Genomic DNA, 13,858 nt, shown 5'->3' with positions numbered 1-13,858 from the left:
TTTCCTCTCTTTTCACTTGCCCTTCCTTTGTCCCTGGGTCAGTATTTCAGTCTCTGGGCTTTTTATGCTTCTTCTCCTTGTTTTTTGCCATTTTCTCCTTTTTTTCTGTCTCTTCTCTCCCTGCCATCCATTTTCTCTTCTCTCTTCCCCCTAGACTAAGCCCGGCTGGCAGACCTGAAGGAGTAGCCCCCAAGGGGAGTTTTTGCTCCCAAGTAAGGCCTAGCTGGTCTTCATTCCCTTCACCTGATGACCTTGTCCTTGAAGCGGGCCCCATGCCGATGGACTAGCAGCTGGGCCGCTATTGGGACCACCACAGGGAGTGTCATCTCTGTGAACCACAGCGGGAACCAGGCCTCCTCTGGGCGGATCGGCCTCTGGAGCCCAGGCATTGCCCCTTAGGAGGCTGTGCCGCAGCCCGCCGGGCAGGGGAATGCTACAGGGTTATTGGGGTGCAGGGACCACAGACCCCACTCGCAGCTCCCCACACTGGGGAAATAAAGCCATTTGAAAGGAGTAGGATCCGGACGCTTGATTCTTCAGGAGCCAGTGGGTATCTAGATCCTTCGAGATGGGGGCTGGAACTGGTGGTGGGCGTGGAATCCTTGGTCGCTTTGCTGCCCTATTTCAGGTATCTTCAGGTCTGTCGCCTCCTGTCAGCCCTGCTGTTCCTGTGAAGCTTAGGTCCAGCCCTCTTGTCTGTGCTATTTTGATGGCTGTAACTGCCCTGGGACAGGAGCCTCAACCATCTGCACCCTCCCTAGCTTTTACTTTCCAGTGGAAAAAGAACTCTAATAATAAGCAAATTATTTCCTGGAGTGGGGGTGGGTGGGCGCTGTGTACATCTGCTTTGGCAAGAGGGGAACAGATTATGCAAATTTGAGTAGATAACTGCATATGTGTCTTTTAAGAGTCTAATTAGTGGAAAATTGCAGGCCACGCAAGCACAGAATTGAGGCAAATATGCATCATTATACATGCAGTTTAACTAAACAACCCATAACAAACTAAACTGGTAATGACAAGGCTGAGCTGACAGTAGTTATTAGTTAAACAGCAAGAAAACCACCAACAACCAACACATCCAAAAACCAAAATCCAAACATCCTTCCCCCAAGTTGGAGGAGTTCCAACTATCGGCCGCTTTTGCTGCAGAGCAGCCTCGGAACATTGCCAAGTGTTGTGTGGCAACCTGATTTCTCTGCGAGATGCTATATTAGTTCTCACCAACCCAAGTGGCAATAATAATATAAACCACGATGGTGGCAATAAATAAAACGTAACAATAGCAGCTCTCACAGAGTGCTTTCTGTGTGTCTGGCATTATGATAAGTGGTTCACACGTACTAAATCAGTGAGTCCTCAGGACAACCATATAAGCAGATACTACTAGCTACACCTTGCAGGTAAGAAAACGGGAGGCGCGATAAGTGACTCACGGGGTCAGGCACAAGCTAGAACGTGTTTGAATAGATTTCTAAGCAGTCTGGATCCGGAGCCTTTGTAAAACACGAATTTATTTCTAGAAATGTCAAATGAGATAGAGCCCTGGAAGTCGCGCTACCGACACGCCGGTTTTTTAAGCTGTTGTTTCTCAGCTCCAAATCCCACCTCTACACTCTGCTGATGCGGTGGGGGCTGGGGCTTCCGCAGGCCACGGTTCGCTTTGCCAGATGGGTTCCTATTCGGCTATGCCTGAAGGGGGCGCTATAGGGAGCCTGGCTACGAGGAGGAAGAAGGAACTCGCTCCCTCTGTGCTCCTGGTTCCTGAGCGTCCCCCAGAACAGTGCGTCCTCTGCAGCAGGCGGTTGTAGTTTGCAGCTTGCAGCTTTCCCCCACCCAGCGCTCCCAGAGGTACCTTCGTTTTATGTCCTCAGTCGCACCAGCTCCGTCCAGGCCGCCCCCTTTTCTAGTGTGGGTTTCAGCTCTACCGGGTCGCTTCTCCAAGAGTTTAGTTCTGGTAACTGTTCTCTTCCCTTTGTCTCCCCAGACCTGGGGGTGGCATCTGCTCTGTGCAGACACTATTTCGGTGTCAACTCTGTGTTTCTACCCCTTTCTCAGTTTTCTGAGACTATTTAAATTTATCCGAGACCTTTGCATTAATTTATCTGTGTTGAAATAACTATATATCAGGAAAACCCCAGGTCTTGCGAGTAGAAATCTGACATGAGTCATACAAATGGAGAATTACAACCTAAATGGATAATTATAACCTCTCAATTCATTTCTACACATAAGCCAATTTGGAAACCAAAAGTACCTTAATTGAAGGTGAAGCTGGGTACTCTTGAGGAATTAACCAAAATACTGCTGTAAGTTTATATTTAAAATTTTCCCTACTTGTATGTGTTCCCTCAGTGAACCTATTCACTTCTCTATTGCATAACCCTAGTTGTGGGTATTCTGACCCTTGTGCATAACAATTGGTGACCACAAAGGAAATTCTCCACCTGCCCTGGTGGTGTGTTTTTGAAAGCTAAGCTACACAAAGTTTAATGGGGCCATGGTGAAGGTGGAAGATAATCCTTAGGAATGACGGCAGGTCATCAGCAAGGCCAGAAAGTGTCTGGGTGTCCCTTAATCAAGAGTGGACATCATAGCCATGAGCTGCCGGTCCAGGGTCCTCAGGAGGGCCTGCTGAGGGCCTGGGAGAGCTGCGGCATCCACTAGCCTGGATTCCAGCAAGGCCCCAAGGGGATCTGCTCCAGCTCTCAATGTGTGACAGAGGGAGTAACCATTGGTAGAGGAATATGTAACCCACTAAAACCCTAAACAAGCAGGTCATTTGAAAGAGAGGTATATGTTCTACAAAAAAGAAACCTGCACATAGACAGGCTGCCGGCTGTCAGAGAAAAGGAGAGTGTGCGGTGGAGTGAGGACTCAAGAAAGCATTTACTTTAGGACCAAAGGCGGAGGAAATGGTAAAGGGATGTGTGGGGCTGGAGATGTAACTATAAAGGCTGCTCAAAGCTGCAGCCAACACCTGGAGTGGATTTGGTTGCTCCTGTGTAGCAAAAACTTAGACAACCCAAGGGCGTGGTAAATAAACTCAGGTTAGACTTGAGAAAACTAGATGTTGGACATGTTTTTATTTCTCTTGGGTAAATACCTAAGATTGGGATGTCTGGATTGTATAAGTGTATGTATAGCTTTATATAAAACTGCCCAGCTCTGTTCCTGTTTGTACCTTTTGTATTTTGCATTTCCATTAGCAATGCATGAGACAGTTCCAGTTGCTCTGCATCCACACCAACACTTGCTATTATCAGTTTTTAATTAGCCATTTAAATAGGTTTGAAATGGTGTCTGATTTTAATTTTCATTTCCCTAATGACTAATGATGTTGAGCATCTTCTCATGTGCTTATTGCCATCTGTATAGCTTGTTTGGTGAAGTGCCAGTTCAAATCTTTCAACCATAAAAAATGATGGGTTGTTTTATCATTGAACTGTAAAATTTAACATATTCTGGATAGTCCTTTATCAGATTTGTGTTTTGCAAACATTTTTCACTCAGTAGGCAACTTATCTTTTCATTTTCTTAATAGTGTCTTTTGGAAATGAGAATTTTAAAATTAACAATGAGATTTTATTAACATCTTCTTTGATGGTTCATGCTTTTGTTGTCCTATCTGATAAATCTTTGACTAACCCAAGGTCACAAAGATTTTCTCCTTGAAGTTTTATAATTTTAGGTTTTATATTTAAATCTGCAATTTATTTTGAGTTCATATTTGTATATAATGTTAGAGTCAAGGTTTGGTTGTTTGCATATGGGTAGTCTGATTGTTCCAGTACCACTGGTTGAAAAGACTGTTTTTTCCTCCATTGAATTATATTGGCATCTTTGTTGAAAATCAATTGCATATATGTGGGGTCTATTTCTGGGCCTTTTATACTACTCAGTACGTCTATATGTCTGTCTTTTCACAAAAACATACTGTTTTGGTTATTGTAGTTTCATGCTAAATCTTAAAATCAGGTAATGTCATTCCTCCAACTTTGTTTTCTTTAGTCAAAATTGTTCTAGTTATTCTAGTTCCTTTGATTTTTTATATAAATTTTGGAATCTGTCCGTTTCTCCATAAAACCTGCTGAAATTTTGTTTGGGGTTGTGTTGAATCTACAGATTAGTTTGAGGTGACTGGCTTGATTGCATCTTCTGATGCATGAACATTGTATATCTCTAAATTTAGTTAGCTCTTCTTTGACTTCTGTTATGAATGTTTGTAGTTTTCAGCATACAAATCTTGCACGTATCTTATTAGATTTATTCCTATACAGATTTTTGTTGTATATGATACTGTTTAAACAAAGTTTAATTTCTAGTTGCTTATTGCTAGTACACAGAAATACTGCTGATCTTTTTTTGTATATTGACCTTGTATTCTATGGATTTGCCAAACTCATTTTATTCTAGTGTAATTTTTGCAGATTCTTTGCTATTTTCTATATATTCTTTGCTATCTTGAGACTGTTGCTGTCTGTAAATAGAGGCAATGTTATTTCACTGTTTCCAATTTTTATTTTTTTATTGTGGCAATGTACACATAAATATAAAATTGACCATTTTAACCCCTTTTAAGTGTACAATTCAGTGGCATTTAGTATATTCACAGTGTTATACGATCATTACCACTATCTAGTTCCAGAAGTTTTCTTCACTCCAAACAGCTACCATGTACCTATTAAAGAACTTCTAATTCTCCTCTCTCCCCACCCCCTGGCAACCACCGTCCCCAATATTCTGTTCTCTGTTTCTATGGATATGCCTATTGTGGTATTTCATATAAATGGAATAATAAAATATGTGGTCTTTTGTGTCTAATGTCTTTCACTCAGCACGATGTTTTCAAGGTATCAGAACATCCTTACTGTGAGTGAATAATATCCCTAGTATGATATATATATTCATACATATACATATATTTATTTATTCATTCATTCATTCATTTCTTTATTTGATCCCTTCATTTGTTGATGAACATTTGAATCGTTGCTACTTTTTGGCAATTGTGAATAATGCTACTATGAATGTTTGTGTTTTTTTTTTTTTAATGCCTGCTTTGGTTCTTTCTGGTATATACCCAGGAGTGGAATTGCTGCTATTTCTGTTTAACTTTCTGAGGAACTGCCAGACTGATTTTCACAGTGGCTGCACTGCTTCACATTCCCACCAGCAATGTATGAGGTTACAATTTCTTCAGCACTACACCGACACTTGGTGCTCCCCCACCCCCTATTTTTTGTTTATTGATCACCCTGGTGCGCATGAAGTGGCATCTCATTGTGGGTTTGATTTACATTTACATTGCCCTGATGAATGACATGGACCTTCTCATTTGTACCTTTGGAAGGAATGGCTTCTTTTTTATTAACTTGTGCTGCCTTTCCTGACACCCAATTACAGTTAATTAAGGATGGATGGGCCTTGAATGAGGACAAAAATGAAGGCGCTGCTGTCCGTGTCATCTTGAGGACTGTCTGGGTTCAGATAGCCATTTCATAGCTTAGAGAAGATAAACTGATGGTCCTGCAACCTCTAACTACAAAGGAGGTCCAACAGGCCTCCACCTTTTACGGGGTTTCGCTGAAGCTGAGTCCCTGACTCACAGGTGTTAGACTGCTTGGTTCATGCTCCCCTGGGAGGAAAACACACCTGAATTCAACTGATAAGGCCCACAGTGGGGGCAGGGAACTGACACCTGTGGGAGAGGGACGTTTGGCCCAATTCAGTGTGCCGCTGTGGCATCCACTGTTGATGTTCGCGCTGTGGATGTCCCCCAGGTGCCAGGTGTTCTCCCATCCAGGGGCTGTAGTCTGTGTGGTCCTCTCCACGGCCGTCCCTGAAGGAGAAAAGGAAATCACAGCTTCAACGGCTTCATGGCTGCTCGAGTTCTCGGGCCGTTTCCCGGTACAACAGCGCCACCTGCCTGACGCAGCCGCCACGTACACTCCTTTGAAGAAAAGGCCGCTATTCATATTAAGCTCTCCTTGCAAGGGAAGGTCTAACTCAGGGAGGCCTGGTGACTCCCTAGGTTCACATCTCCATTTAGGGGCAGGTCAACTCGAACTTGAGCTAGTAAGGTCTAAATAATTAAATGTAAGTGTTATAGTCAAGAGCACAGCCGGCCTGGTCTCCATGTCATCTGTTTTGTGAAAAGTAGCAGCTAGTCCTTCGGAGGAAACCATCCCCCACTCCACTGCCTGAAGTAAAGCCGCTGGTTCAACGGAGCCCTCAATCTGCAGGGCTTCCCATAAAGACGGCCTGGCTCACTGCTCGTTGGGCTAAAAGCTGGTGGGCCCACTTGGCAGCAGCCATCCAAACCCGGAGCTGACCCTGGAAGACACATTGCATCAGCTGACAGCTAAGGTATTGGATGGGCCCTTCTAATTTCCCTACCATCCATGGGCATCTGGTATTATTGCTGGGAGAGTGTCCTTGAAGTGAGTTCTAATGTATTTCTGACTCTACCTTCCTCAGCTCCTCCTGGTTCACAGACCTTCGTTGGGCACTTTGGTCACTGAATGTGGTGCTTCCAGCGGCTTCATCTGTTTTTGGCTGCCTCCTACGTAATGGCTGAGACTGAAGGGTGGAGGACTTATACAGACCTGCTTTGAAAATTAAGGACTTTACCCCTTGACCATTCTTGGGTCACCTTTCTGCTGGACAGGCGGCCGGTTACACCCTCCAGGTGGCAGCCTGGCCTGAAGGGGGCCAACCAGAGTTCAAACTAAATTCTGGTTTAGCCACCAGCATTCTCTCGTGGGACTCACACAGCCCTAGATCGGGGGTTGGCAAACTGTGGCCTGTGGGGTAAATCTGGTGAGCTAAGAACAGCTCTTATATTTTTTAAGAGTTGTAAAAAACAACAGAAGAGAATATACCATAGGTACTATACATTCTGCAAAGCCAAAAATATTTATATCTGGCCCTTCATAGGAAGTGTGCTGACATTACTTGCGGGGCTTAACCAAGCCACCGTGGTGGTCATCCACGTCAAGGCTGACGCCAAAACCCACGCGCCCGGGCTGCAAGACTCCCTTCGCAGAAATCTATTCTACACAGCCCACAGCAGGGGGCAGCGCTTCCACTGCACGCTCACAGGGACCAGCTCCCCATGCACGGAGGTCACTTCAATGTCCTTGTTTTCCCCACAGCACCTCAGACTGGGACATGCAGGTCACATACTGTGCCCCTGCCTGCAGAGGTCAAGATCTGTTTCAGCTGGAGGGGAAGTGAAAAGTGAAGGGATCCCAGACTTGGAGCTGGGAGACCTCGATTCTGCTTCCACCCCAGCCACTGACTGGTTGCTTGACCTGAGGGCAGCTCTTTCTCTCCTCCAAGCCTCCTGCAGTATCCACTCCCCGAAAGGGGCGGTGGGTGAAGGAGCCCAGCAAAGGGCCTGCCGGTGCCTCGTCCAAGAATCTACAAGGGCCTGGGGGCTTCTCACAGCCCCTGGGATGATGGCCTCTCTGCCAGGAATTCTCACTGGCCAACCTCACACAGAAATGACCTGAGAGCTGGAGCTGTGTGGTTTAGGACGCACTGTCTACACTGGTTTATATTGTATCCCCACCAGACACTTGGTCATACGCGTTTTACGATGGCCCATCCTGGCTCTGAGAGGGCAAGAGAGATACAGAAGGGAGGATGAAGGGGAACGGGACAGGCCCAGTGCACCCGGCTCTGGTTTCCCTGAGCTGAGTCGTCCCAGACCCCAGGGCTCTCCAGGAGAACGAGGGAGGAGGGGGAGGCCAGGAGGTGTGCGAGTCTCTGGAGGGGCCGAGGGGCTCCTCCCTGTCTCTGACCTCTTCAGGGCTCTCCAACTAGGGTTGAAGAAGCCATTACATGGGATGCAGGAAGAAAAAAATAGAATTTATCAACAAGGTGAAAAAGTATTTGGTAAAATTCAGCAGCTCTATGAATATGACTGCAACACAATGAACTGTAAGCTTTCAAAAGGTGGCCCTGTGCGAAGGAAAATGTGCTGGAAGGTATATGGATTGCATTTCAATAAAGCCGTTAATAAAAGAAAATCTTAGACCTCTGGACACAGGATGCATGGGAGGCAAGGTAGAAAGCACACGGAATTAACGACTGGACTTGGGGTATCCTGTGGAGAGAGGGCAAACCAGAGAGACTGTAGTCTCCCACTCTTAACTCACTGTCCTGCTTTGTCTTGTCGTGGGGAAGCCAATAGGTGAGTGAGTGGGCGGGGCCAAGAGAGGAGGTAAGAGCCAATGGACACCAAGAAGGGGGACCACACCCTCAGAGTGTGCAGCGCTCCCTGACTCCTCCAAAATTAGGTAGGTTCTTCCCGTGGCCAAATCAACCTCTTCTCAGCAGGAGGAAATGAAGACGTCCAGAGAAAATGGCTCCTTGGACGAGCCACCCCAAACTCCAAATCCATCCCCCACGACCACAACTTTCTCAAGGGCATTTTATCCACAATTATTAGGCAATCTGACATCCTGGACCTCCAGCTAAGGGCTGTCTTGTCTTGTAGGAATTTGATCATTCAGATTTTGCAAGCCTTAAAATTGTTTATTAAATTCTCTTACTTTTAAGTTTCTGTATGGCAAAGGACACCATCAACAGAACAAAAAGGCATCCTACAGTATGGGACAATATATTTGTGATTGACATATCTGACCAGGGGTTAATATCCAAAATATATAAAGAACTTAGACTCCTCAACACCCAAAAAGCAAATAACCCGATTAACAAATGGGCAGAGGATATGAAGAGGCAGTTCTCGAAAGAAGAAATTCAGATGCCAACAGGCACATGAAAAGATGCTCCACATCACGAATCATCAGGGAAACGCAAATTAAAACCACAATGAGATATCACCTCACACCAGTAAGGATGGCCAGCATGGAAAAGACAAAGAACAACAAATGCTGGGGAGGATGTGGAGAAAGGGGAACCCTCCTACACTGCTGGTGGGAATGTAAGCTAGTTCAACCATTGTGGAAAGCAGTATGGAGGTTCCTCAAAAAGTGAAAAATAGAAATACCATTCAACCTGGGAATTCCACTCCTAGAAATTTACCCAAAGAATACAATTTCTCAGATTTAAAAAGACATATGCACCCCTATGTTTATTGCAGCACTTTTTACAATAGCCAAGATATGAAAGCAACCTAAGTGTCCATCAGTAGATAAATGGATAAAGAAGATGTGGTACACTTCAGCATTTTATTAAAAATAAAAATAAAAATAATAATAAAGGGAGAAATGTGGGATCCACATATAAATCAAGTATAAAAATCAAACGAATATTCATATTTGACCTGACTGTTTATAGTTCATAATGCGTGATCAAAACCGAAAGTTTCTGTGATGACTGCCCTTGTACTGTTCACCATGTAAGAACTTATTCACTATGTAAGAATTCGTTCACCATCTAAGAACTTGTTCGTTATGCTTCAGAACATTGGAGACTGATGAGAATTAGGCTTGAGATGGATTAATGACTGTGCATTGAGCATTGACCCCCCAATACAGAATTTTATTGTTGTTAACCAATTGATCAATAAATATGAGAGATGCCCTCTCAAAATAAAAAAGAAGATGTGGTACATATACACAATGGAATATTATTCAGCCATAGAAGAAAACAAATCCTACCATTTGCAACAACATGGATGGAGCTGGAGGACATTATGCTCAGTGAAATAAGCCAGGTGGAGAAAGACAAGTGCCAAATGATTTCCCTCATCTGCGGAGTATAACAACGAAGCAAAACTGAAGGAACAAAATAGCAGCAGACTCACAGACTCCAAGAAGGGACTAGATGTTACCAAAGGGGAGGGGTGGGGAGGGAGGGAGAAGGGGATTGAGGGATAGTATGTTTAGTACACATGGTGTGGGGGGTCACGGGGAAAACAGTGTAGCACAGAGAAGGCAAATAGTGAATTTGTGGCATCTTGCTGCACTGACGGACAGTGACTGCACTGGGGTATGGGTGGGGACTTGATAATGTGGGTGAATGTAGTAGCCACATTGTTTTTTCATGTGAAGCCTTCATAAGAGTGTATATCAATAATACCTTAATAAAAAATAATAAATAAATTCTCTTTTTTCAAGTTTCTGTTGCATATATAAAAACACAGATTTGATTTTAGTTTGAAAATCAGCTTTGGGCTTTGTTGATCCTATATTCTATATCACTAATTTCTGCTGATTATTTTCTTAATTTCAGATTTATCCATTTTTTTCTACTTTTTAAAATTGGGTGTTTAGCTCACACTAATTTTCAGCCTTCTTTTATAATATAGTTTAAAATTTACCCATTTAGTTCTCTTCCAATTTGATATGTAGTTTTTATTGCTTAACTTTTATGTAGTTTCTAGTTTTTATCATGATATAGTCCTTGATCCATGAATTCTTTTTAGTGTGATTTTTTCAGTGTCCAATCATATGGCTTTTTCTTTTATTTTCATTAAAATCTGACTTAATTGCACTGCAGTCATAGAATGTGGGGGCTGTATAATTATTTGAAATTTGTTGAGTCTTGTGCTGTGGATTACTGTGCAATCAGTTTTATATTCTGTGGACTTGAGAAGATAGGTATTCTCTAATTATTGAATACAGGGTTCAATGTACATCCATCACATCAAACTTGCTAAGTGTGTGCGAATCTATATACTTACTGTTTCCTGGTTTGCCTATGGGTTCCTGATAAAGGTGAGTTAATTTTCCACAAAAATTTTGGATTTTTCAATTTCTCCTTATAGTTCTGCCAGTTTTATACTTTTGAAGCTATATTAGGTTCATGCAATTTGTAATTTTTCTATCTTCCTTATAAAAGATAATCTTTTAACTTTAACTCAAATATTTTATTGCCTAAATGTGTATTTTGTCTTCTGTTTACTCTTTGCCCTGTATAGCTTCCTTCTTCCAACTTTAAATCTCCTGTGTCCTTGTGTTCTCATCTTACATAAACAGCAGATAGCTGGATTTAAACAATTTAGTCAATATTTGTCTCTTAACAAGTATGTTTAGTCTTTTTATGTAATTGTGATTATTAGTATATGTGAATTTATTCCCAAATTTTATCTTCTACTTGTCCCACCTTTTTTTCTACATTAACCTTTTACATTTTGGTTTGCATTCTTTCGGGATGATTTTTCTTTATTTTTTTCCTCTGCTTATTTGTGAAAGCAGCAGACTGTGAGTGTAGTAACTGTGTTTCCCTATTCTTTCAGCATTTTTATTCTGGCCGCTGGAATGTGAGCAGAAGTGATGTGCTCCACTTTCAAACCTGTCCTATAAAACTCATTCTCTTTCCCCATCCACCAGCTTATTGGCAAGAATCCAGAATCTAAAGTTGGGAAAAGCCCCAAGATTCAAGAGGTCTGGGTTCCTCCATGACTGAATGAGGCAGAGCGCTTCCGCCCCCTATATTCTGATGCAAGCAAGGAATAAAATTTGATTGTATAAAGTCAGAGATTTTGTATTTCATGTGTTAAGAGAACCTAGCATTAGTTACCTTAACTAGTATAGAAATTATAGATTGGCTCTTTTTCAGTAGTCACCCTTGAAATTTTAACATGCATCCTTAACCAGGTTCAAAGATCAGTATTACGTTTACCATCCTGCTGAGATGAATGCTCTAGTTTATATGTTACTGTTGTTCAGTATTTCAGTTGTCAGTCTTTTAACCTTACAAATTAACCACAGTTACTGGTGCTTTGTGGAGTATGTGCTTATGTTTACTCACATTATCATCTCCTTGGCTCAGCGTTTCTTCTGTCTCAAGTCTTGGATTTTTCCTCTGGGCTTATTTTACATCTCTTTTGAAGTATATTGTTTACCAAAGATTTGTGGGTGAAAAACTGTTCTATTTGCCCGAGTATCTATTTGGCTCTGTGCCTGAGAGATAGTTTGTGTTGGATTTACAATTCTAAGTGGACGGTGACTTTCTCTCCCCCTTGGCACATACTTCCCACTGTCTCCTGGCTTCTCTTGCTGTTGATAAGAAACCAGATGCGAGGTCATTGCTCCTTTGTGGGGATGTCTTTTCTGCCCAATTGCTCCTGAGATCTGTTTTTGTTGTGCTGCAGTTTCTTTTTATTTATTCTCCTTGGGATTAGATGTGCCTCCCCAGTCCAAGGATTTGTTTTTCCTTGATTTTTGGAAAATGTTCAGCATTTTTCTCTTTGCATATTGCCTCTCCCCTATCCTTCCATGAATCTTGATCTCTTTCTGGAACTTTCTCCCGCTATCCTCCAGGTCTCGCAACTTCATCTTTTGAATACTGTAGTTTCTCTGTACTACATTATTGGTAATATCTTCAGCTTTGTCTCTTCCTGGTTTTCTAACTGCTTGTTTAACCCATCCACTGATGTTTTTAGTCTTCATGATTTGTTCATTTTTAAAAGTTCTTCTTCAAATACCCTAATCATTTCTTGGAGTCTTTTTTTTCTCTTGCTCTTAATTCCAACTCCCTCTGTTTGTCTTTAACATATTAAGCATATTTATATTAGCTATTAGATCTTCACAGGTCTGATTATGCTACTTTGTTTCTGCTAATCCTCCCTGAGCGTTCCTGGTTTCCTTGTGGGTTTTGCTATTTCTTCTTGTGACCTCATGTTCATTGAGAGTTTACCTGTGGGAATTCTGAGGCCTGGTGGAGGGTGTGTTTCCTCCAGAGATTATTTATATTTACTAATGACAGGCAACAGGGGGCAAGCTGCTATCCACCAGCACCTTTAATATTAATCTCTACTTGGGTTTTTCAAGGTGTGTAGGTTGAATGAATTTCAACCAAAATCCCATAAGAGGTTTTGGGTTACAAATTCTCAAAAAAGACACTACTTCCCTCTTATCAGAGACAGGACCAAGACATATACATTTTATTGTTATCAAACTCTTTCACAGAGGGTAGCCTCCAGCTTTCATTTAGGGGGAGGTCCTTTTGTTTCCTGGACTTTGTCTTCGCAGAGGCTTTGTCTTGCTTAGCCTTTAAAACCAAAAGTTATGGGGGAGTGGCATTTGCCCCAAAACTGTTAACAGCATTAACACTTGGTTACCTACCTGAATTTAAGTTTAGGTAATAGGAGGCCTCTTTGAGATTGCCCTTAGTTTCTCCTAAACTCATCTATGCATTTAAAGAGGATTGTTGAGATATATCTTGGGTTACATTTTAGGCATCTTATAATATGGTGTATTTGGTTGGTCTTATTTTATTTATATGTCACATTGCCCCAGATGAAATCCTCCTTGGGTCTTGTTCAATGTCTGCAGACAACCTCTTCTCTCCCCCTCATTTCCTGCCAATATCCTTCCTGCAGGCTCCTGAACCACCTTAGTAAAAATAAAGATGTTGTATAAAGTTTTAAGCCCCTTAGTAGACTTGGTAAAGTAATCAACTATTTCAAGTTTTTAAGAAATAGGAGGAGGTCACCAATTAACAAACAGTTAACCACTCTGCCATAATCAATGAATCCACTATTTTCTGAGCAAATTGTGTCTATCTGATCCAGTTTACTTACAGGAAGCACTAGGCAGTGAAGACCTGGGATTCCAGCATTTGGATCTGACAGAGTCCATGGAAGTCAAGACTGGGAGTTGCACCCTTTTTTTTTTATGACAAAAGCAAAACTCCACCGAACTGATTTGTTTACCAGCACCATTTCTGCCCTACTTTCGTTGGGAGGAGATCTCACAGAACCAATTCAAAGAGGAAGGTAGCCTAGAAGAAGCAGGGTCAGCAGTCACTATCAACCAAATCCTGGAAGTCAAAGAACACCATTATTCCGCATCTGGTGACGGAAAGTGTGGGAGATGAGTGGAATGACTATGTTAATCCCCATCAGGCCAGAAAAACGTCCCCAATCCAGGAAAACAAA

The 13,858-nt window shown here is 42.4% G+C and overlaps 1 protein-coding gene across 5 annotated transcripts in view; it reads left to right on the top strand.

The window, feature by feature from the left end:
• The window catches only part of TRPM4 (transient receptor potential cation channel subfamily M member 4), a 32,037-nt gene extending 31,524 nt beyond the window's left edge, over positions 1-513 (top strand). For all 5 annotated transcript variants that reach the window (XR_012126617.1, XM_037005865.2, XM_073225751.1 and 2 more), the window contains one exon: positions 155-513. Coding sequence is in view for 4 of the 5 variants with exons in the window: in XM_037005865.2 (XP_036861760.1) it covers positions 155-159 (5 nt within the window). In the remaining variant the exon portion in view is untranslated. The remainder of the gene's footprint in view (positions 1-154) is intronic.
• The last annotated feature ends 13,345 nt before the right edge of the window (positions 514-13,858 follow it).

This window comes from Manis javanica, chromosome 17 (genome assembly GCF_040802235.1).
Source record: "Manis javanica isolate MJ-LG chromosome 17, MJ_LKY, whole genome shotgun sequence".
Taxonomy (NCBI): domain Eukaryota; kingdom Metazoa; phylum Chordata; class Mammalia; order Pholidota; family Manidae; genus Manis; species Manis javanica.
The sequence above is the reverse complement of the archived record's forward strand: the minus strand, read 5'-3'. Positions and strand labels throughout refer to the sequence as shown.